At 34.5% G+C, this 23,197-nt stretch overlaps 3 protein-coding genes, 1 non-coding gene and 2 pseudogenes across 5 annotated transcripts; 3 read left to right on the top strand and 3 right to left on the bottom strand.

Annotated features, from left to right (window-relative positions):
• The first annotated feature begins 114 nt into the window (after positions 1 to 114).
• Positions 115 to 2,053, top strand: LOC120161671 (annotated as a pseudogene).
• Positions 2,054 to 2,688: 635 nt separating this feature from the next.
• LOC120162005 lies at positions 2,689 to 5,047 on the top strand (annotated as a pseudogene).
• A 2,971-nt stretch (positions 5,048 to 8,018) lies between these two features.
• Positions 8,019 to 8,092, bottom strand: TRNAT-AGU. Its single transcript has one exon. It is a non-coding gene; the product is annotated as a tRNA-Thr (tRNA).
• Positions 8,093 to 9,098: 1,006 nt separating this feature from the next.
• On the top strand, positions 9,099 to 10,793 carry LOC120161627 (NADH dehydrogenase [ubiquinone] iron-sulfur protein 6, mitochondrial-like). The gene is made up of 3 exons (XM_039171847.1): positions 9,099 to 9,254; positions 10,120 to 10,204; positions 10,527 to 10,793. Exons 1-3 carry the CDS (start codon positions 9,138 to 9,140, stop codon positions 10,634 to 10,636), a joined length of 312 nt encoding a protein of 103 aa, XP_039027778.1. The 5' UTR covers positions 9,099 to 9,137; the 3' UTR covers positions 10,637 to 10,793.
• Positions 10,794 to 11,906: 1,113 nt separating this feature from the next.
• On the bottom strand, positions 11,907 to 15,383 carry LOC120162317 (TOM1-like protein 1). Of its 2 annotated transcripts, none has more exons than XM_039172482.1 (4): positions 15,289 to 15,383; positions 14,055 to 14,584; positions 13,296 to 13,559; positions 11,907 to 12,475 (listed from the first exon to the last, which is right to left on the bottom strand). In XM_039172482.1, the coding sequence occupies exons 2-4, from the start codon at positions 14,571 to 14,573 to the stop codon at positions 12,056 to 12,058; spliced, it is 1,203 nt and encodes a 400-aa protein (XP_039028413.1). In that variant the 5' UTR covers positions 14,574 to 14,584; positions 15,289 to 15,383; the 3' UTR covers positions 11,907 to 12,055. The 2 variants fall into 2 exon arrangements, with proteins under 2 accessions (XP_039028413.1, XP_039028412.1); XM_039172481.1 differs by lacking the exon at positions 15,289 to 15,383 and adding an exon at positions 15,003 to 15,210.
• A 761-nt stretch (positions 15,384 to 16,144) lies between these two features.
• Positions 16,145 to 22,927, bottom strand: LOC120162493 (binding partner of ACD11 1-like). The gene is made up of 6 exons (XM_039172631.1): positions 22,769 to 22,927; positions 21,909 to 22,015; positions 21,617 to 21,692; positions 21,097 to 21,177; positions 20,470 to 21,015; positions 16,145 to 16,456 (listed from the first exon to the last, which is right to left on the bottom strand). The coding sequence occupies exons 1-6, from the start codon at positions 22,925 to 22,927 to the stop codon at positions 16,145 to 16,147; spliced, it is 1,281 nt and encodes a 426-aa protein (XP_039028562.1).
• Positions 22,928 to 23,197: the final 270 nt, after the last annotated feature.

Here is a 23,197-nt window from a genome sequence, read left to right as displayed (position 1 = left end):
ATGTTGTATAAAAACAGTTTACTCAAAAAATAGCTAAGAGGGAAATTTTAGATAGTAGTTACCATCTTCATCCTCTTATATATATTACGCAAAAAGGGAACTGATCCACAGCGTCAAACATCCTATTCTTCAATAACAATGGAGCTTCCATTTCCTTCCTTTTCCATCTTGTTTGCATCTTTTCTGTTTTTGTCAGTAGTAGTTCAAATATTAAAGAAAATGAGAAGCTTAGATTCAAACACGAAGCTGCCACCAGGGCCAAGGAAATTGCCCATTACAGGCAACCTGCACCAGCTTGTGAAATTCGGGTCACTGCCTCATCAAATTCTGAGAGATTTGGCCAATCAACATGGACCCTTAATGCACCTGCAGCTCGGTGAAGTCCCCACCATCGTCGTTTCATCAGCAGAGATTGCCAAAGAGGTCATGATAACACATGATCTTATCTTCGCCGATAGACCTTATTTGGCTGCTCCAGATATCATGACTTACGGTTCCAGGGACATTGCCTTGGCACCATACGGAAATTACTGGAGACGAGCACGGAAAATATGTACCGTAGAGCTTTTAACAGCCAAAAGAGTGCAATCATTTGAATCAATCAGGCAAGAAGAAGTTTCAGCACTTGTGAAATCTATGCTTCAAACAAAGGCTCGTCGATCAATATTAGTAGGCAGATTTTTCCCTTGACGTATAGGATCACATCAAGAGTAGCATTCGGAAACATATGCAATGACCATGGTTCCTACTCATCAGTCGTGGAAGAAATAACAAAGCTGGGTTCTGGATTTAGACTTGCAGACATGTACCCATCATTCAGTGTGCTTGAACTTATTACTGGACTGAGACAGAAAGCTGAGGTTTTGTTTCAGAAGAGTGATGGGATAATTGAAAGTATCATTACTGAACATAGAACCAGACTGGAGAGTGGAAGAACAGGTGCAGGAGAAGCCAAGGAGGACTTAGTCACTATTCTTTTAATGATTCAACAACAAGATGATCTTGAATTTCCCCTCACTGACAAGGAAATCAAAGCCATCATTTTTGTTAGTATCTGATCAAGTCTTTTTTAGTTAATATATGAATGTTTCTAAAGCATGAACTAATGTTGGTTCATAATCTTTCAGGATATGTTCAGTGCAGGGGGTGAGACATCATCCACAACTGTAGATTGGGCAATGTCAGAAATGATGAGAAATCCAAGGGTGCTAAAAGAAGCACAAAATGAAGTAAGACGGATCTGCCATGGAAGAGGAGATGTAGATGAAGCTAGTCTTAAGGAACTGAAATACTTAACATTAATTATCAAAGAAACCTTGAGATTACACCCTCCAGTTCCTTTGTTACTTCCAAGAGAAAGTCGAGGGAATTGTGAAATCAATGGCTATCAAATTCCCTTCAAGACTAAAGTCATAATCAACGCATGGGCTATAGGAAGAGATCCCAAGTACTGGAATGAGCCTGAGAAATTTTATCCTGAAAGATTCCTCAATAGTTCCATTGATTTCAAAGGAACAGATATGTAGTATATTCCATTCGGTGCAGGAAGAAGAATGTGTCCAGGAATATCATTTGCGCTTCCTAACGTTGAACTACCTCTGGCAAAATTGCATTTCCATTTTGATTGGGAGCTTCCTAATGGAATAAGGAATGAAGAGTTAGATATGAGTGAAACCTTTGGTGTGACTATGAGAAGAAAACATTTCCAACCACTCGTACCCACTCATCTGCTGAATAATATTTTTATTTGAACCTCACAATATTCTATAAATGAAGGTGTTTTTTTTTTTTTACATGTTTTAGGTTGCAAAAGGTTGTTGTTATGTGTTGTAATCAGTTACGTAAAACATCTTTCGGGAACACTGATCGGAGAAAATTATAATCCAACGTTCCCGAATCTGAAACCATGGCCACCATGAACTAGGGTTCGATACTGTCAAAACCAGTGGTATATCTAAACTTCGCATCAAGTGAATTCATGTAATGGATTACGTGAGTTCAAATACATTTTTTTCTTTCTTTCAAACTTTCATGCTTTTTACAAAGATTTTCTAGACCCAAATAAAATTATTTGTTATCCTCGATTTGATGCGGTGGATCAAGTAGTTAGATTTAACATCATCTCGATTGATCAAGATGATATATATTTTTTATCCTGTTGATTTTTCTTGTTTTGGATCCTCAAATTGAATTTTGATACACAGTTTGTATTCGGTTATAATTTTCTTAATGCACTCGACTCTGATTTATAATTATCGATTGTTTTTCAATAGTTTTATCATATGTTGTGGTTCGTTTGACAGTGTAATCAGATATGGTTATATCTATCCTTTGTTCGAATTTTTTAGATATATATTTAACATTTTTCTTATATAGTATTTACATGATCTTAAGTGATTTTCGTATGTTAATGGTTATAAAAATATTTCCTAATTATATATTTAGGTTAAAAATTATAAACAATTTTAAATATTTCTCATTTTTATAATAAACTAATTATTTTTATTTGCATAAAAAAACAAAGATGTTAACAAGCTGACAAATTCCAGCAAATAGCTTTGTCTATTACCACTAGATTGTAACCTATCCACAACAATCTAATAAACCATCATTATCCCTTTCCATGCAAATGCTATAAAATCCACCCGCCAAGTATAATCAATCTCATCAAACATCATGTCACCAAAGATGTCGAGAAAACCGATTATGGCTGCTGTTTCCATCATTGTTGTGGTGGGAGTTATCATCGGTGTTGTTGCTATTCCTGATTTCATACGAAATGTTAAGTACAAAATATCTCCACAAACCAAGGCAGTGATCGGCTTTTGTTCCTATACTCATTATCAAGAATCTTGTCTGAAAATTCTGGGCCCTGTTAATAGCACTGATCCTAAACAGTTCATTGCCAAGACTATCTTAGCTGCCGAGGAAGCTGTCAAGAAGTCCGAAAACTATATCGACTCCTTGATCGTTCGGGCCAAGAACAATGCGCTCACGAAGATGGCCTTGGATGACTGTAACGGGGTGTTTGGTTCAAGGCCCATCTATCCTATGTTTGATTGGTCGGGAATCTAATTTCTGGTAATGTTTTATTATCAAATAGTAGATGTTTTAGGGTATATTACCGGGAATGTCATTACCTCCATTTCCTTAGGTATTGTTGGATTACTGACGTTTTGGACTAAAATGTCTTTAATTTTTTTTCTTTCAAAAATATCATTCTTCTGTAATTAAATAATAAAAATTCTACGAAGGTTAAATTACAAATTTATCCTTAAATTATTTTAGATTTACAAAAAAAAATCTATAATTAAAATTTTATATGAAGTTCAGGGATTAAAATAAAATTTTACCATTTCATTAAACCTTTTTATATTTTCAATTTTGTAAAAAAATTATATAAATTTTATGAATTTAAATTTTTTAAAGAAAATATATAAATATTTTTCAACTTGTTAAAAAAATATATAATAAGGATAATTTGGTCAAATATACATTCCAATAATCCTTTATTCCTTTAACCAAACACGATAATCTTACATCCCTGCTAAGCCAACCAAACACAAAATACAATATTCTCAGTAATCATATTCCCTGGTAATCTTACATTCCCAATGGTAATCTTACATTCCGTGAACCAAACGCACCCTAAGGATACGATGAACTATGCCCTTGATTCACTTCAGGCATCATGTACCGATATCAGTGGTAGCGAACTGCGTAACATTAGCGACGACCACGTAAACGATTTTCGAACGTGGCTGAGTGCAGTAATATCGTACCAACAGTCATGCTTGGATGGTTTCGAACATGATAGCAAGATGAAAGAAGCTTTGCAGGAGGGTATTACCGATGCTAGTGAACTCTCACGTAATGCCTTGACGAGTGTGACAAAGTTATCGGACATTCTTTCTAAATTTGGCTGGCATTCGGATGAATGTTCCGAAGTCTCGTCGACACATTTCCTATGAGAAGAATGGTTATCCTTCGTGGTTCTCCGGTAAAGACCGGCATCTTTTGGCTAGGATTGGTAACAAAAAAGTTGAAACCAAATGCTGTTGTGGCAAAAGATGGCAGTGGCCAATTCAAGACCATTGGTGCAGCACTAGCAGCTGCTCCCAAGAAATCTAATGTCCGACATGTGATCTACATTAAGGCTGCCCGAGAAAAACTATCGTCACGGGTCGCAAGGCCGTCAAAAATGGTGGCGGAATTACCACTTGGCGGACTGCCACTTTTTGTAAGTTTCTAAGAACTCAGGCCATGTATAACAATTAGTAACATATCTAACACACCATTACGGATCTTCTATATATAATTTCATAATCTTAATGATGCAGCTGCCATCGGAAACGGGTTCATTGCAAAATCGATGGGATTCCAGAACAATGCCGGTCCTGAACAGCACCAGGCGGTTGCTCCACGTGTTCAATCAGACAAATCAGCCGTATTCAATTGCAGGATCGATGGTTACCAAGACACATTGCACAATCAAGCAAACCGTCAGTTTTTTCGCAACTGTGTCATCTCCGGGACCGTCGACTTCATCTTCGGCGACTCCCCCACCGTTATCCAGAACTCGTTGATCATTGTGAGGAGACCAATGATTAATCAATTCAATACAGTTACAGCACAAGGCAGGGATTTCATTGATGAGAACACCGGGACCGTGATCCAAAACTGCAGGATTGTACCCGAGCAAAAGCTCTTCCCCGACGGGCACAAATTCCCGACGTACTTGGGCAGGCCGTGGGGGAAATTCTCGACGACCGTCATCATGGAATCCACATTGGGAGACTTGATTAAGCGTAAAGGATGGATACCCTTTGCCGGACCTGACGGAGTCAATTCCCTGAACACACTGTACTATGCCGAGTACAACAACCGTGGCCCTGGTGCTAACCTCACTGCCAGGGTTAACTAGAAGAGTTATCACCAGATCGATAGACTGACCGCCATGAACTTCACCATCCAATCATTCCTTCTGAGCAGAGAGAACTGGTTACCCTTGACCGTCATTCCTTTCACTACTGCGTTGAGATATTAAAAACTATCACATTGTCAAGTAAATAATGCTAATACAAAGAGGATCGTAACATGCTATGGGAGTTCTTTTATTTGTATTAGCATTATTTCAATTTCATTTTGTATTATATTTAGTTTGGTATTATTACTTAATTTAATGTAAATGTCAATAAAAATATCATTTTATATAATGGAGGTTGACTATAAATGGTAATTTTCATGGCAATAAATATAATATATTGGAAATTTTGATACACAATTTCTATACAATATTTAGGTTATTTAAAATTTTATTTATTCTTGTACGAATCAATTGATCTTAGTAGTTAATTAAAAGGGATGATTGTTATTCTTAGAGGTCTTGGGTTCGAGCACGAAATTTGTAAGGATGTTTGAGTGTTCATTGTCAAATGATTGAGAGTCTTTTAAATATATACTATCTTGTAATCACCCTATAATAATTATAAAAATTATCTATTCTTAAGTTAAAATATATTAAACTTTTAAAACAAAATAACTCGAGTATTAAATTAAAAAATTAAACTTTTAATAACCATTATAAGAGTGAGGTTAAAATTAAATGATGAAATTTATAATTTATCCTATTCAAATATATTACCTATAAAAAATGGATAATAAACCTACAAAAATAATATTTGGCATATTTGTTTGAAACGAAATGGTGAGGGCATGAGATCTTTAAGAACACATCATCCTACCGCCCATATGCATTGAGATAATTCTTGAAGACACTACAAGAATGGGTGCTTCGAACCATAGAACTTGACACTTCCTAAGGGAAAGAGATCCGCACAATTGCTCCCAAGACCCTTATATGATACCACAGTGACTTCTAACTACTATCACTTAGATCCCTGCAATGTTCATTTTTACAGTTTTCTACCTTACATACATTTTGTCCACTACTTTTAAGTGTAAAACTGTAGGGTTTTTAATTTCACAAATGACAGAAAACGCATTCAAAACCATTTCAACTGACCTCCCAACAACAAACATGAACAAAAATAATTTATATATTGAATATACAATTTAGTTATTCCAAAAATTACATATGGTTTAGCTTACAAAATAGTTTCTAATACGTAACGTTTATCTGTTACATAGTGAAGATTCTCTAACCACATACCTCTTCATGACCAAGTGAACTCTGGTTAACATTTATCCTTCGATGTCTCCGTAGAAGCTACAAACAACATATTAGATGAATCAGATAGGTATGTATATAGGGCAAGGCATTAAATATTACAATCTAAGGATCCAAAAAACCAAAAGCCGGATCATGAAAATGACATGTCGCACCACATAGGCATCAGGCATTTGTGGCAACACAGGGAACAACATAAAAAATGATAAATACAATAAGAATAATGGAAAAGAATTTAGATTTCAAACTTTCTAAACTGACAGTAACATAGTTATGGTTTCCCAATAATTTCCAACAATTGGTGAGACATTTCTTTCCCAAATGTGCCATATCAGACATCAGAAACTAAAACCCTTCTGGATTTTTATTTCTTTTTGAGTAATAAAGCATAAGAAATAAATAAGAATTAACTTGACAACATACGTTGTTTCCAGATAATTTCTACAAATTTCCAAATTGAAAAAAGAAAATCTGTTGGAAGATAAACAGCCTAACTAATGTTTCTGTTTTATGGAGCTTGTAATATGGTCAAAGAGTTATCAACTCATCAACACAACCTAGGAATTTATAGCGAAAACCATCTCAATTCCACAAATGGATATTTTTCAACAATTCATTTTTGAATTAAAAATGAGTTACAACTGATGAGCTGCTGGAGTTTTTACTTATCAATATAAGAATATGATAAAAATATAATGCAACCACTAACAAATAAATTTTATTTTCTTATACTTTTCTTTCTATTTTAGTTTTTCTTTTACAGTTTAAAACTTTCATAAACAACCAACTACAGATTACATGACTGTAGTCAGCTGTCCAAGACCTTATCGCATCACAAACACAAGAAAGGTACAATAATAAGATGTCCTATTTAAAGGGCTAAGATACAAGACAAGGTAAGCTTTCAGCTTAAAACTACTTTGTAATGGAAAAAATTATTAAGGATGATGATTCTACAGACAACACAAACTCAAACCAAGACCTTACCTGATTTATATAACTTAATCTAGAAACATCAGCTACCAACCTTGCTACGTCATCACCAAATTCTGCTTCTATGCTGAACAAACTAATGAGGGAAAAAAAGGAAAGCAGGAGATTGTGATTATTAACTATAAAGAGCATAAATTATAGTCACGGTCTTGCTGATAAGCTAACATAAAGAATCAATAATTAGTGTAATAATATGGAACACAAGGTACCTAATAAAAAATTATCCTTTTCATTATGCTCAACTCTTATTTCATAATTTTTGAAAAGCGTCAAAAGCAGCATCCTCTGGGCTCAAAACAAGAGGGTACCTTGTTGCTCCTCCACTTTGGGCCACAAGAAGTCAACCTTAGTGGAAAAACAAGCCCCGGAGGCAATAGCAACGGCAACAGCCAGTTGGCTAATCGCAGAAGAGACGGCCCCATGGACGGTGGAACCAGAGGCAGCAGCAGCAGCTATGTGTTAAGGGAAGCAGAAACAGTGAATTTCCTGGGAAAACATCTCAACTTAGTAGCAGGTTGGGGTTAGTATCGGTGGAGAAAAAGAGGAGAAGCTTTGTGGGCAATAAACATTTCCTTGGAAAGGACTTGGGATTGGCATGAAGATGAGACTAAGGGCATGTTCAGCTTAAAATGATAATAAATATTTTTTTAGTAAAAATGAAAAAAAATCAAATGTTTAACATGAATTGATTCTGTTTGTTGGCAGAGAGGAAGATTCGAGTGTGTTCAATGCTTTTTCCTTTTTTGTGTGGTTGGGTTGCTAAAACTGTTGTTACATGGAGGAGGAAAAAATATTCTGGAAAAGCAAAGCCAATAAAAATAAAAAGAAAAACTCATGCTCTCGTTGAGAGTCGAACTCAAGACCTCCCGCTTACTAAACGGGTGCTCTAACCAACTGAGCTACGAGAGCCTACTGTATAGCCACATTTAAATATATAATTTCTTTTATAGTTTTTATATAAACGACAAATTGTAGGGATGGACATAGGTCCGATCGGGTTTTTGGTCTATCCGACACGAAATAATAAAAAAAATTATTTTTATTCAATAAAAACAGTGACTTAATTGAAAAAAAAATTATATATAGAGGGGTATTATTATAATTATTTCTAAATATACAATGTAAAATTATATATTTTTTCGGGTCGGGTATTTTTTATCCTAAACTCAAACCCAACCCGAATATCACACTTAAAAAAACCCGACCTGACCCGAACCCGAATTCTTTTAAAAGAAAATCTAACTCGATCGAGTTGGGTCGGAACCCGTCCAATTTAGGTTCCATGACCATCCTGAAATAACAAGTAACGTGGTAGTTGCTTCTGAAACCATGCATTTCATCAACAAAAAAGATAAACAGAGGAAAAGGCATCTTAAGGTTTTAACTTTAGAGAAAGAAAATGTTTAATTCAAGTATTAAACACATGTTTAAACTAAAAATTAATGATAAATAATATAACAATTAATAAGATTAATATAATAATAAAATTAATTATCAACTTTTATATTTTCTATTAATTGATCTTAATTTTGAACAATTAATTCTCTATATCAATTTAGTCTCTCTCATAATTCATTATTTATTTATTTTTTTCTCTAAAACTCACATCAGTAAAAATAATAATTTTAATTTTTTCTCCGATGAAACTTCTGACGACTTATCCAATATCTCTATCTTCGAAGTCTCTTTCATGACATCGTCATTCAATATAAACAATAGATTGATATTAATATAATTTATATTTGGATATACTATAAAACTTTGTATTTTGGAATAAATTGAGCATTGTTTTTTATTTTGCTAATTTGGGGGTTAAAAATGGGTCAAACATTAATCCACAAAGACTGAGCCCAACAATCATGTGAAGTCTCTTTAACTAATACGGGTCGAATCTCTCCCGTCTGAGCTTCGAATTCCATTACCAACAAAAAGAGATTTTTTTCCTGGGAAAAAAATGGCGTGTTCAGGTGTTCTGAAAACCCTAATCAGATCATCATATTTGGGATCTACGACTCGTAATTTCAGCCTCGTTAGCAACCAAGTTAGCAATCATACGGCGAAATGGATGCAGGTACTTAATCCCAGATTTTCACCTTTCTTTTTGTTTCATTTTCTGCTGAAATTTTGTGGAATGTTGAGGTTGTGTTTTATGGTTTTTTCTTGAAACTATTATGAAGAATTGAAGATTAGAGTAGCATCGATTGATATTTCGTTCTGTTTTTTTTAACATTCTTGTGGAATCTGAATTCAGTTATTATGTTATCGACTTACTAGTATGTTTGATTTCGTTGATTTTTGCTAACAAGCTTAAATTTCAGTTATCAGAAAAGAAAAGTAGTTTTTTTTTTAGATTTACTAAAATGCAGAAATGGTCGTCTTTATCCAGCAATTTCCTTATATTTTTATTGTTTTTGGTTCTTAAGTCCTGCTTGGTAATCTGAATTGTTGAAGATGATGGCAGATTACAGTTATCAACGCTTAAAACAATCTAAGCACGTGAAAGTGGCCTTCAAGCCGTTGAGCCGTTGATAATGTGTTTATATGCAAAGTAGAATCCTTTGCACAGATGTTTTCTGGTTTTACAAATGTGATCATTGTTTCCCCACTGATTTAGTACTTTGATTTTGGATAAGATTTTCAAGTATTGAATAGCCTTGATTTTTCTCTTTGTTTCTTTATCCTTGTTACATAGACATGGAAATGGTGTTAGCATAGGTGTTTCTCAACATGGTTACTTCATATGTCTAGCAATAACTTTCATTAATTTTTCGTAACCTATAAGTGCCTAAGAAATATGGTGTATGTAGGGTAAAGTCAAGTCCAATTGTACATGCCTTATTCATAGCACTATCATTAAATTATTGGCCTTTACCTCCCAAAATACGAGAGGGAAATGAAATGAAGAAATTAAGTTTTCTATTACCCCAAATTTGCAGGATACAAGCAAGAAATCTCCAATGGAGTTGATCAATGAAGTCCCTCCAATCAAGGTTGAAGGCCGGATTGTTGCTTGTGAAGGAGGTTAGTCCTTATCCTTACTTTCCTTCAAGTTTTGGGATCAAGCATATTTTAATTCGTATTTTATAAGTACTGGCGCAATAAGTAACCTAAAATTATAAAAATGAGCAAATGGCTAAGATTTGTTACTTTTGTAGTTTTCAAACAAAGGCCATTTTGTTATCCTCAAAAGTTAAATATTTAATCGTCAAAACTTTGCCTGCTAACATTTAAAACTAAAAAAGAAAAAGAAAAAACAAAGGTGTGAATAAGGACAGTAAGTTGCATGAATCTTTTTGCCGATACACTCAACTTTTCCCGGTCTTTGTTGGCTTTTTGGTTTTAGACAATAATCCTGCTCTGGGACACCCAATTGAATTCATATGCCTTGACTTGAAAGAGCCAGCTGTGTGCAAGTATTGTGGCCTGCTCTACGTTCAGGAGCATCATCACTAGAACTGCTGTTATGTTATTCTCAGGCTGTTGGATTATTTGTTATTTTGCAGCACCTATGGCCACTTTTCTCTGTTTCAGTTGTTGGTAACAAGTGTTTGAATTTCTCATTTAGAAGATATTTCCAAAGTAAATTCGAACCAATATGGTTTATTTTCCATTTGCATTACTATGTGGATATGTTCACTCTTTATTTATCTTTTAAGTATCCGTGTGTATTACCTGATGCATATTTAGACATCGTTGTGAAGATACAGTCCTTCGAATATACACAGAAGAACTTTTGAAATTTTAAGCATATATATGTTGAACACACTCGTATCTGGGCGCTTACATTTAACAGAAAACTATGTTATATCAACCTCCATTGTGATGTTTCATTTGAAAATTTTAAGAACGCTATATGGTACATGAATGAAAACAATAACAAGTTTCCTCCCACCCAGGTCAGAACGGCATGTCTTTTCACTTGGTGGAAACTGACGATCTTTCTTCTTAACTAGTATTGTTTTAAAATTGGTATAATCTCATATTTCTTCTAGACTTGGCAATTTTGGACACGAGAAATAAAGGAGCTTCACATTTGTTTTTTTTTTTGGGGGGGGGGGGTGGGCGGGTGGAGGACCATACAAAAGCATTCAAATAACCGAAATTTGCCAAGGAAACCCATGAAAATGCTGAAGTGGAAAATCAAGTGTTAGCCGTAAAATACAACCTTTAATCACACCAAAAAGACCGCAATGTTATACCAAAAGGCTCCATAGCTGATGTCGTGATCCATTCAGGAGAATATATAAATATAAAACTTCTATTAGATAGAGACATATCGTATGCAAAAACAGAAGGGAGTTAAAACAGAAAGAATTTCGTGGTAGCAACTTAAAATTTGGTTGTCGTGCTCAAAAGATTCGAAAGGACAGAACAAAACTAGTAATGTCGCTCTACCCACATACCAATTTGAGAAAATTTTATATAACTCGGTGGCCAATTTGTATGTCAAGTTTTCGAGATTAAATGTGGCAAGTGACAAGCCTCTCCTTTTATCCGAATAACAAATATTAAAATCTGACTATTCCAACTCACTGATTCAAGGTGGAAACTACACAATAATACCCTTGTTCATTTTGGTATGAGATTCATCACTTAATAGAAAGTCTTTGAAAGCAGCAGACCTAGGCCATGAATATAAGAGCCATATAGCTTTATTCCCTGCTCATAACAATCATCCCATCCCGTCCATGTATGTATATTCTATACTCATCAAAGATTCAAGTAAAACAAAATCCACGCACGAATTGCTTACACATAATTTGCAGTATGTCAAAGAAAAAGTTGACAATCCTTTCGTGTGTTTTTACTACCAAACTTCAGATGAATACCTAAAATGGCCCGACATAGGCCTTCTGTTCTTATATTATGGAATCAGAATGTGATAAGATCATCTTTTGGTTCTTGCTGCTTCTTTGAATCTTGCACCCCTTCGGATGAGCCCCCACCTTTCTTACCGAAAATCATTTCATCAAGATCATCCATCATGTCATCGTTGCTTCCATCATGGGTTCCATTTCGAGCGCCTGTTGCTTTTCTAATTAAGGCATCTTCATTTGCATGACGAGGCGAATCATCAGGTTCCACAGCCACAGCAATCACTGCGGGTTCCAGCTCACGAGGAACCACTGGTGGCTTCAATTCTTCATACTTTGAGAGAGCTTTCTGGATCTCATCGTTCACATTCAAAGCTTCGAAAAGCAGGGCATCATTGTCTCCGGCAGTTTCAATGATTCTTAGAACAGTGGATTGGGACTGACGACACTGCTGGATAAGCGTGGTTGTCAGGTCATCCTGCCAACAAAGCAATCATAAATTAGTGGGATTTAAAGAGACCTATGTAGACTAGTTTCTACACCTGCGGTTTTTACAAGAAGCTGCACTTGAACATATATGTTTAGAATCATTTAGGTATTGCTGCGACCTCAAGAACAACTAAATGTCCATTTGGAACATCATTATGATGTTATGAGTCTAAACTAGAACTAAACTCCATGTATTGTGAAATTGTCATCTGTCTGTCACATTGTCAAAGATCTTCAAAATAAGACCAAGTTAACTTGCAATCAACAGTCAGCAAATAAACCAAGTTTATATCTAATTTACTGACATGTCACCTTATCACAAAGAGTTACTTCTAATTTACCAGTTGCAGAGCATGCAAAACAAGTCCACCACATCCCCTTCAACCTTTGAAGTAAAAGCCTGGTACTGTTGGAGACATCAGAATTCTCACCAATATTTATTATTGAGGAAAGTTCACATGCATTGGTTACAACAAGCCTTACGCACGACTGTCTAATACAGATCATAAATGAAAAACAGAAAAGATTTAAGAGATCTTAAAGAAAGTGATTTCCTCCTTGAAAACAGGGAAAAGGCAAAATTATAGACTGATAAAATGATTTTTTGCACATTAAAGGCTCACTACACCCAACATAATACTGAATATTATTAAACAAAGTGATGATTGAGAAAACATACAAATGACTTATTATTCCAAGGCTCAAATCTTTTAAGGTTTCTTATTTGGCAGCAGAGAAGGAAGCATAATTTATTGGTACATGAAGTTAGCAATTAGTACTAAAAAATGCAGTAAAGAAGACAATAATACCTGAAGAGCATCTTGCTGGGGCGATGAGGATAACACAGTTGAAAGAAGCTCAATGCAGTTTCTTGCCACATCAAATGCTTCCTTCGTTTGTTCAGCAGAAAAGCTTTGAACAGGAATGTCATGCTGAAGCTGCACATCATGCTGAAACTGCTGTGCAAGACTGGCATCCACCTCTGGCACTGTAACTGAACGAGCAGGGGTAAAAATAGGTGCCAAACTCTCATTGTCACGGCCAGGAAAGCGGATACCCCTTGATTTTAAACTCTGCAGGGAAAGGGGAACAGAAGATCATTGGAAAAAATCTCAAAGTTATTTAATCGACAAGCCACAAGGGCCAAGGCTTTATCTTTCATGGCACAGTGCACTGTGTATTAAATCCTAATGTAACTCTAAGCACACATACGTCAAGAGACATTGATGCACAGAACGTTACTAGTCAAGTAATTGTTCGACAAAGCTCATTCAGGGGTCTTCTGAATTGATCATCTATCAATAAACTAACAAAATAAACAATAAAATATATGTTTCTTTTACGGAAGGAAAAAATTCCAATTCCATGACTTAGTGAAGCTTTATAGACTAAAACCCAAATTAACTACAACTCCAAGGCTTAAATAACAGTCAAAGGAATAAACTTCACACATGACTTCCACTCAGATACACACCTCAGGAATCCTAGACATTGAAATTAAATAATCATATTTACTCAACTCCCTTCCACCAGCTGCAAAGAACTATATAAGTAGTTTATGTTGTTACCTTGTAAGTTTCCTCATATACGGGTAAATAGCGGAGCTCACTTGTCGACTCCCCCCATGCTTCAATAAGCATTAAAGCTTTGTTACGATTATTGACAACAGTTTGAGGATCATCAATTAGCTTAACCATCTCATCAAGAACCCTCTCAGCCGCCACCTCTGAGAATGCCTTCTCACAATTCTTGACAAAAGTTTCAAGCAAGACCAAGGACAAGTATTGAACCCTAGGGCTCTTCAACATTATCTTCCGCTTGATGCCACGGATCAATTCAACGCTGTTCACTTTTTCGTGATTGACCATGTCACATATATCAAGATTCAAGGCCCAATCAGGCTCATCAAGGGCCTCAGAGGTAGCATCGTCAACAAGCTTATCAGTTGGGTTCGGGCCTTGGAAGAGTTCCTTCACCTTAAAGCTCATTGAGCTCATGCCAGCACTCATCTTTCTGCCCAACTCAGCTCCTTCAACCATGAGGCGTTCACCAAAAGCATTAACTTTATCCATCAACTCTCTTTCCATTTTCACCAAACCTTCAAAACACCAAAACTATATCTTGATTAAATGTCTGCAAGAATTAATGCCTAGATGCATCCAACTTGGAGGAAGAATTTCTAATATAAAATTTCATTTAAGTAATCATCCATGAAAATATAAACTCCCAAATGCCTAACAACATTATAATCAAACAGAAAAAATTACGAATTGCCCCATCGTGCTTAATTAGAAAACTAAATATCCTGTTTTTTTCTTCTTTCACTTTCTTTACTAGGATGTATCCACAACTTCATGCAGATCTAACAAATTATTTTGACATTTCTGATAGCCCAAAAAAGTAAAAACTTATACCTAAATCTTCAAAAACAACTCCATTATAAAAAAAAAATCAACTTCAAGACCTCCAAAACTTTGATCAAGTAGCTGACTAAAGAAAACAAAAGAAAAAGTTACCTAATTTAAATCTAATGGCTCAAATAACTAAAACCAAATATCATTTACTCTTCCATTGTAGCAGCATAGATGGAGAAGCTTAACATGAAAATATTTAAAGGGGATACTTAACTGCTAAGAAAATGCAGCGCAGAATTGATTTTCTTAAACAAAAAATCTATTTCATAAAGTCAACTGGGTCAATTACACCTAGATCCTACATATTTCAATCTCAAAATCAGGAAACAGAAAAAGAATCATAACAAAAACCCATTATATATATATATACACACAAAACTTTACCTACAGTTATGATTGAGGCGAAATAGATGAGATCAGGTAAGTGAGAAAGCAAAACCCAGCGAGATTGATGAAATATAAAGTCAAAAAAAAGGAAATATAGGTTAAAAAAAAGATAGAGGGTAATTACTTTTTTTTGTGTGTGGGGGGGTATAGTTACTAGAGAGGGTAACAACTTTATCTTCGAAATTCAATTACGATAGAAAGAAAGAGAGAAGACCGCAAAACAAAGCAAAGCAAGCGTAAGAACTGAATAAAGCAGTGTTATTGATGTTTTCTTTTAAGGAATAATTACATTTTTTGCCCTCAAATTTAAAAAAAAAATAATTCTTAATTTTTGCATCTTTTCTAACGTATAATAATCCTTTAATTGTTGTTAAATTAAATCAATAAACGGTGTTAATCATTTTATCAATACTGGTATAAATTATTTTATCTTTTCATTCAAATTTTTTTTAAAAAAATAAATAATAACTAAATAATAAAAGTAAATAATAAGATATGTTTAAATTTATTTAAAAATTTAAAATATGAAAATTGATAAATGATAAACGATTATAAAAATCATTAAAAATTTATGTTTTATTAATTGATTTGTTTTAGGGTAAATTATACATATGGTCTATTATATTTTTTGTCACCGGTTCAAAAAAAATAACTTTAGTCCCTTATGTTATTGATTCGTTAGAGAGAAATTAAGTTTCTTTAACTCCATCAAATAATGTTGATCATTCGATCTATTAAGCGAAAGACGAAGAATTGTCAGTGAACTTTCTTGTTCCCAACTTAAAGGGCCTAATGCATGGAAGGCCTCCAAAGTGCTACGATAGGCATGTAACTCTAGCTTATGGATCTTGGCTCTTTCAGCGGAAGGAGACAATCTCCTTCCTTATCTCCCCTTGGACAAAAAGATTCAGCGAAAACACAATGAGGTAAATCGTTACACTACAAATACCAACAGAGCATGTAACACTATCACCGTCATTTGTTTCTAAATGCTCAGCAAAATAATATCCAACGGCACCATTTGGTTTTCCGCTGACAACATATCCAGTTCTGTCATTAGGAGAACACCCAACATATCTCTTGGGAAAGCAGCAGCATTCAAGAATGGACAACAACCACTCTTTCATTGCTCTCAACTGCTCTAAGCTTATGTCCAGCAGTAGCATGAGCTGCAACCAGAGAGTACCATCCTCTCTTTACAGATTTTGAGGAAGCCATAACAGAACCTTTGTGTTAACAGGACCACACCATTCATCTTTCATATGCCTATTTCTCCTTCTAACAGTATTTTGAAATCGGGAGCTACACTTTTGGTTGTATCTAGAATGGAATTTTCATCATGTTTCACATCTTCACAACTGCCATGTAGACATAAATGAATATCTTGGCTTGTAGAACAATAACCTCAACTTAATAGAAAATATAGATAATACTTGGAGCAAGAAGGGTTTTTTTCCGAATGAAGTAATGCCATTTAGATTAGACAAATAAGAATATGAAATACGTATGGAAATGAACTAAAGATGGACATGAGTATAAAAATAAACATATTATAACAAAAATTCGTTTAACCGGAAAAAGTTAATGCTGAAATTGCTTTGAAAACTTAAAATTTTCAAATACACGAGGAACATAGATTAAGACAGAGAGTACCTTTCCAATCAACCCATTCATCGTGTAACCTCCTAGACCCATCATAGAAGTTATGACCAAATCTATGCAGTCACATATCGTATTCAGAAATTCTTTTCATATTTAAAATAGCGTTGAAATCCATATATCAATATAATATAAAACTACCATTAGTGAGATTCATACGATAAACATATATATACATATATCGAAAAAACCGTATAAAACATATATAAAACAAAATATCGGTAATACAGATATATCAAAACAATAACAAAAACATGTGTCACCAAAGTATAACAAAAAGGGCATATAGGGATATACAGTGGTATAAAAATGAGGAGTAGTCGGTCCTCCTGATGCCAAAATTACTAGTTTATTGTATGCTACTATTTGAAAAGATTAAAATTTACATAATGAGCTAAAAAGCCTATTTTGCTCCTTGTAGTGTATAAAAACAAAAAGACAAAATACTTCAGTAAAAAATCAGTTCATCAAACATATTTTAAAAATATGAACACTATCCCCATCCGATCACCATAATGTGTAGGTTCCCTAGAACCATACACCCACCTATACACCCACCTATACACCCGATAAAAGCCTTATACATATAGCATAAGAACATGCGGTAAGAACCTACCCTATGCACAAAGCAGAAGAGTCTGTGGTAAGGTCTTATAAGTCGTAGACTAAGCCTGAGATACTTCCTCCAATAATACCCCTAATGACAGTAATAAACATGTATGTATTCGAGTGAAAATGGTAGTTTAATCAATTAAAACATGAAAATATTTCATATTCAGAAATCAAATACAGAAATACAATAATCAAATATCATATCAGAAATATACAGTAAATCAGATAACAGATAAATACTATTCAGAAAATTAGGTAATAATGTCGTAAAAATATTTAGTATCATCATAAATCTAAAACAATTCAGATAGGTAGTTTAAAACAATAATGTAACATTATCAGGAAACACACATGTATCGATCTAAGTAGTCCAATAAGGAAGCCTACTACTGGGTCTGGTGATCACGATCAGCGGCAACGCTGGATCATTCGAATTGAAAATTTTATATCAGAATCATAATACGAATAATAATAACATTTATTTAAACAATTTATGAAAATCTACGAGTAATTCTCGAAGAATGCATATCGTGCAGATCTGACAGACGTTAAGTACCAGATTTAACTGACCCTCTGTCGAGGGAAACATGAGTATCTTCATAAAAATATATAATCGAATCAATTTCATAATCAAATCTCAAATAAATAAGCAAAAATACTATAAAAACTAAACATTTTCGGATTAACGGGCTCGATTCAGGGCTTTTGGGTCAAAATTTGGCAAAACAGACAGCAAAATCGGACTCAAGATGTTAAAAAACGTCAATATAGAGGTTTTCAGAAAAAGTCAACAGTGGTCAACGGTTGACTCGGTTCAGTTGGGTCAGTTTGGGCTTGGGCCGAACAGGTTGAGTTGAGAGGGTCGGGTCGACCCGTTTCTAGAAGCCCACCAGGTGGTGGACCTTCCCTACGTGCAGCTACTGCGCGTGACGGCACGTGCGGGGCTCTCGGGGCTTGAAAAAATTCGATAAAAAATTTTATATCCATTTTATAGGGTTTTGAGACACTTACCAACCTCGTTTTAAAGCAGTGAATAACGGAGAGCTCGATTTCGCAACGTCGGAGACTTAATTTTCCTCGCCTCTTCACACGTCGGCTGCAATAGAGACAAGACAGACACCGTTCGACTCGAGACGACATAAGAAATACGGTGGTGCAAAAAATGTCGAAAACATAGTAACGATCGATTAAAGATTTCTTACTAAAAGAGGAAATGGTGAAGAGAGAAAAAGAAAGGTTTAAACTTTCTGGTTTTGGGCTTTTAAACCCACGTTTAGGGGGAAATGTATAATTGCATAAGAGGTCATTTAATTTTAGTTATTTTCTGAATTTAGATCCAAATTTAATTAAAATTTTAATTTGGTCTCCAAATTTAGTTAAAATTTCAATTTAGTTCCCAAAATTAATTTTATGAAAATTTTAGATCTTAAATTTGGGTATGACACATTGTCTTGCCATGATTGTCTCACACGCATGTCAAATTTACTTTTTTTTATTACTTTTTATTCTCAATTCAAACTTATGTTAATGAATTAACGGTCGAAAGACTAAAATTAAATGAACCGATAAGATTAAAACCACTTTTAAATGAACTAGTGACCAAAATCGAATGAATCAAAAACATAGGGCACCATTCATATAGTTTACCCTATTTTTTAAAAGTTGAAAGAAAAAAAATGTTGTTAGACCTTCCTTTAATTCCTTGAGCTTTGGAGTTTAATAATATTCTTTCATAGAATTGTATGTCACGACTCACGGGGTTGCCTGCCTGCTAAAGAAGTTTGAGAGAAATAATAATTTTAAAATAATATGGCCATGTATATTTAAATAAACTTTTATTTTATTTATTTATGTATTGATTAGGTTTGAATTTTATTATTATTTTATTTTAAATAGTTCAGAATGATTATAAAATAATATATATTTATAATATTTAATTACTAAGATCACTCAATGAGTTTAATTTTATTATTTTTAAAATCTTAGAATCCATTAGATGTTATAAACTTTGAATATAGTAATTAATATTTAAATTTTTATAGAATTATATAATATATATTTATAAACCAAATCAAAACAATAACCGGAAACAAACTTGAAAGCGCTTTAAGCTCTCACGAGAGAGAGAAGTGATCAGAAAACAAGTTAGAACCGAGGTCGTAAACGTATTATTTTCGCCCCTTGGTTCAAATGGTTATATTTTTCTTATGATCCCTCTAAAAATTCTATACTTCAATTTAAGTATTTTTTTTTGAAAATTTTATACCTTAACCCTCAAGAATTGCGATTTTATTTTGACTGCTAGAGCAAAATTCTGATTTATCCCCTATCACAAACCAAAGAGGTCCCTCAAAGGCTTTTGATTAGAGTCTAGTGACTAACGTGACCAGTTTGGAGGAGTTTCAATAGAAGCATCGCCGACATCATTATATTCATAATCATAATTAAGAATAGTCATAGATCGGATCGGATTAAATTTTTTAATTCATTCAAACTTAACAAAATTCTCATTTATCTTTTATCCCGATCTAAATTTATAGAGATTCCATTCAATCTAAAATTCAAACTAATATGGATTTAAAGATATTGCCAGACATGATTTGATTCCTTCTATTAAAAGCTCTATCAATAATATGATACAAACTATCGTACATTTTATTATATACGGTGAAAAGAAACAAGAAACATTGAATTGAATGTATTTAATAAGACAAGTGACAGAAAATATCATTTTTCATTTTAGTGCATAAAACAAATCATACGTGTTTATTAAGAATATGTATTCTTTGAAATATTCATTTTCGCACTTTTAAACTCGATTGATGAAAATAAGTACTTTCCATTTTTTTTCTTACAGAGTACAGCAATGAACTATCCTTCTATTTTCTTCCACTGTCGAGAAGGAGTAAACCTGGTTGGGTGAGGGATTGGAAGGTTGTACACTGGCTTCAGGACCAGCTCTGGGAGTGCTAAAAACATCCATGTGTGCAGAGTCCTCTGGATTCTGAGCTTGTTCCTCAGCCAAAACCTTTTCTCTTGTCTTCTGTCCCACATCTTCAGCTGCTTTGGCATCCCTTTTGTATGCAGCAGTAAACCACGCGGCTCCAGCCAAAGCATAACGGCTCTTCATGATGGAAGATTTGGCCGGGCTGACGGACTGCTCGGCAGCTGCCAATGCGGTCTTCGACTTCTCGGAAACCTGATACTTCTGGTCCATCTCCCTCATTTTTTCATTTACCACGGTGCTGCCAGCACTGATTTTCTTAGAGAAACCAATCTTCTGATCCAGGGAAGCGATTTTCGCAGAGGCGTTCGAAGTGACTTGATGCTTCTCATCAAAGGACTTTGCTTTGTTCAATGCATCTATGCCAATGATGAATCCCTTGGCTAGCATGGTGCTAACCACATCCTCTGCCTTCGTGTAGACTACTTTTGCCTGGCCACTATCCCCTGTTGCCTAAAGTGATCAAACATTTTTTTCACATCAAAGATTATCAATTCGAAAGCGAAACCAAAGCGGATTAAGGTTGTGTATTACCTGTGTTGTAAAAGCATTAGCATGCAGCTTGTAATCACTAGCCAGCTCTATGGTAACAAACTGATCCACAATTGTTGCTCCCTGAAGAAAACCATGTACTTTAATACAATTGGAATGAAAATTTACTATTCAATCAATCACCATTAGCCTTTACGGTTGGAACGAAAACCATGTACTGCTGTTTTACCACATGATGCTGAATAGTTTGTGAAATCAAATAAACTGTTCATAATTTAATCACACATCAGTCAAAAGGCTTTTAAACACACCATTGAAATGTGGAATTAGATTTGGACAGTTCCTTGACAGCAAATTTCAGTTTTAAACAATTATTATAAAATACTTCAAATCTATGTTACTTCGACTCTTCATTTTCCCTAAGTACTCTTGTTTGATACCTATGTCCTACACATTCAAACATGAGCATGGACTATGAAGGTATGATCCCACCACTGGAAAGGCATTACAGTGTGTGGCTTTCATAAGCACATAAGACGTAAGAAATGAGACAGGTTCATACTGAAAGAAGAACTTCAGTCTCTGCTCCCTGCGGATCCTTGTAAGTAATGTATGCAACTTGTGATCGCTCGTCCTCACTGAAAGAAAAAAAAAAAACAAAAGCAGTAAGAAACCTACAGAAGAAATGCTCGGAAGAATTCAGAACATCATTATACTGGAACAACTACATGAATCAGAAGGCATAAGAAGTAATTCCAACAATTTTTCACCTTTTTTCTTTACATCTAATACTGTTGAGAAGAGCATGCAAATAAAAAAGGGACAGTGAAATTCAAACACCTTATGGTAACAACTAACTGTGCATTTCAACATATTCAATTTCACCGGAGAAGATAAAGAACTCTCTAATATCATTATCGGATGCACCCAAGGGAACGTTGCTCACTTTCACTGATCGGATCTGATAAAAAGAAAAAAGAAAGCCACGTGAACCTCAAAACTAATGAAGCATGTTCTATTTATATTACTTGTACTTTGATGTGAATGTTGGATACAGATACGTGTTCATGTTCAATTTTTTAAATTTCTTTGATGTACTTGTTGGATTGTATTCTTAAATCCATGCCGAATATGAAAAGTCGGGACGACATTGTATTATATCCCCCACTGTACAAGCATTCTCACCGAGAAAACATGGCTAAATCAAAAACAAAATTCCCAAACACACGCTTCCATGCAAACATACAGAATTGTTAAATTCAAATTGTGGAAGCCTTGGCACGAGCTAAATTCCTTAAACTTCCAAATCTTTTTAAAAGAAGCATTTGTGTAATCAATTTACTTTTATCAACCCAATAAATTTCTAATTAGCCTATGATCATACACTCACGAATAAATGAAATCAGACAAATCGGTATATAGTCTGCAACACATCCAATAAACATATAAAATAGAAAACGTATTAATATAACGTAATATATAAAAATTTAAATAAAATAGCTAAGAAGCAGAGAAGAGATGGCATTATTTTTTTGTGTGGATAAATCAGATTTTTATTAACCAAATAGCAAAATGCTTCAAAATACAATCAGGGTTCGAATAACAAACAATTACATACAAAATTCAATGATCTTCTATACCCCCAAAGATTGTAAAGAGTAATATTCACAGTATCTACTCTATTGAATTTCCTACCCTTGAGTTGAATACATACAATTTCTTTGAAGATCTTTAGCAAGTCAGTGGATGTCCTTGTTCTCCCTTGAAACTGTCTTCTGCACCTTTCTTCCCAAAGCAAGTAAACCAGTGCGTTCAATGCAATTTTCATAACAAAGGATAGCATTGACTTTCCTTTCCATTTAGAACACGCCATTGTCAAAAAAGCATCCCAAGAGCATACTGTAAAAACCAAACCAGAAAGAGAAAAGATTCGTTCCCACAAATTAATAGCAGTTGGGCATAATAAGAAAATGTGATCTCGTGTTTCCATTTCTGAGTTGCATAAGACGCATAAACAGTAATTTATAAGTCCAATTCATTGAAGCCGTTCCTTGGTAGGGAGTTTATCAAGAAGGGCCATCCAAGTTATCAAACTATGCTTAGGTACGTGTAGTGGAAACCATACCAGTTTTTGCCATGGGAC

The sequence above is a fragment of the Hibiscus syriacus genome, unplaced genomic scaffold (genome assembly GCF_006381635.1).
Source record: "Hibiscus syriacus cultivar Baekdansim isolate YM2019G1 unplaced genomic scaffold, ASM638163v2 tig00111402_pilon, whole genome shotgun sequence".
Classification (NCBI taxonomy): Eukaryota; Viridiplantae; Streptophyta; class Magnoliopsida; order Malvales; family Malvaceae; genus Hibiscus; species Hibiscus syriacus.
Note: the sequence above shows the minus strand (reverse complement) of the source record. Positions and strands in the feature narration are given on the sequence as shown.

Coding starts and splice junctions, on each gene's coding strand:
- LOC120162317 (XM_039172482.1), bottom strand. CDS start 14,573: ATGGAAAGAGAGTTGATGGATAAAGTTAATGCTTTTGGTGAACGCCTC. Junction 13,560..14,054: donor TATATGAGGAAACTTACAAG/GTAACAACATAA, acceptor CTTTCCCTGCAG/AGTTTAAAATCAAGGGGTAT. Junction 12,476..13,295: donor CCCAGCAAGATGCTCTTCAG/GTATTATTGTCT, acceptor CTTTGTTGGCAG/GATGACCTGACAACCACGCT.
- LOC120162493 (XM_039172631.1), bottom strand. CDS start 22,927: ATGGCGTGTTCTAAATGGAAAGGAAAGTCAATGCTATCCTTTGTTATG. Junction 21,693..21,908: donor TATGTTGAAATGCACAGTTA/GTTGTTACCATA, acceptor TTTTTCTTTCAG/TGAGGACGAGCGATCACAAG. Junction 21,016..21,096: donor CTAATGCTTTTACAACACAG/GTAATACACAAC, acceptor TGATCACTTTAG/GCAACAGGGGATAGTGGCCA.
- LOC120161627 (XM_039171847.1), top strand. CDS start 9,138: ATGGCGTGTTCAGGTGTTCTGAAAACCCTAATCAGATCATCATATTTG. Junction 9,255..10,119: donor ATACGGCGAAATGGATGCAG/GTACTTAATCCC, acceptor CCAAATTTGCAG/GATACAAGCAAGAAATCTCC. Junction 10,205..10,526: donor GATTGTTGCTTGTGAAGGAG/GTTAGTCCTTAT, acceptor TTTTGGTTTTAG/ACAATAATCCTGCTCTGGGA.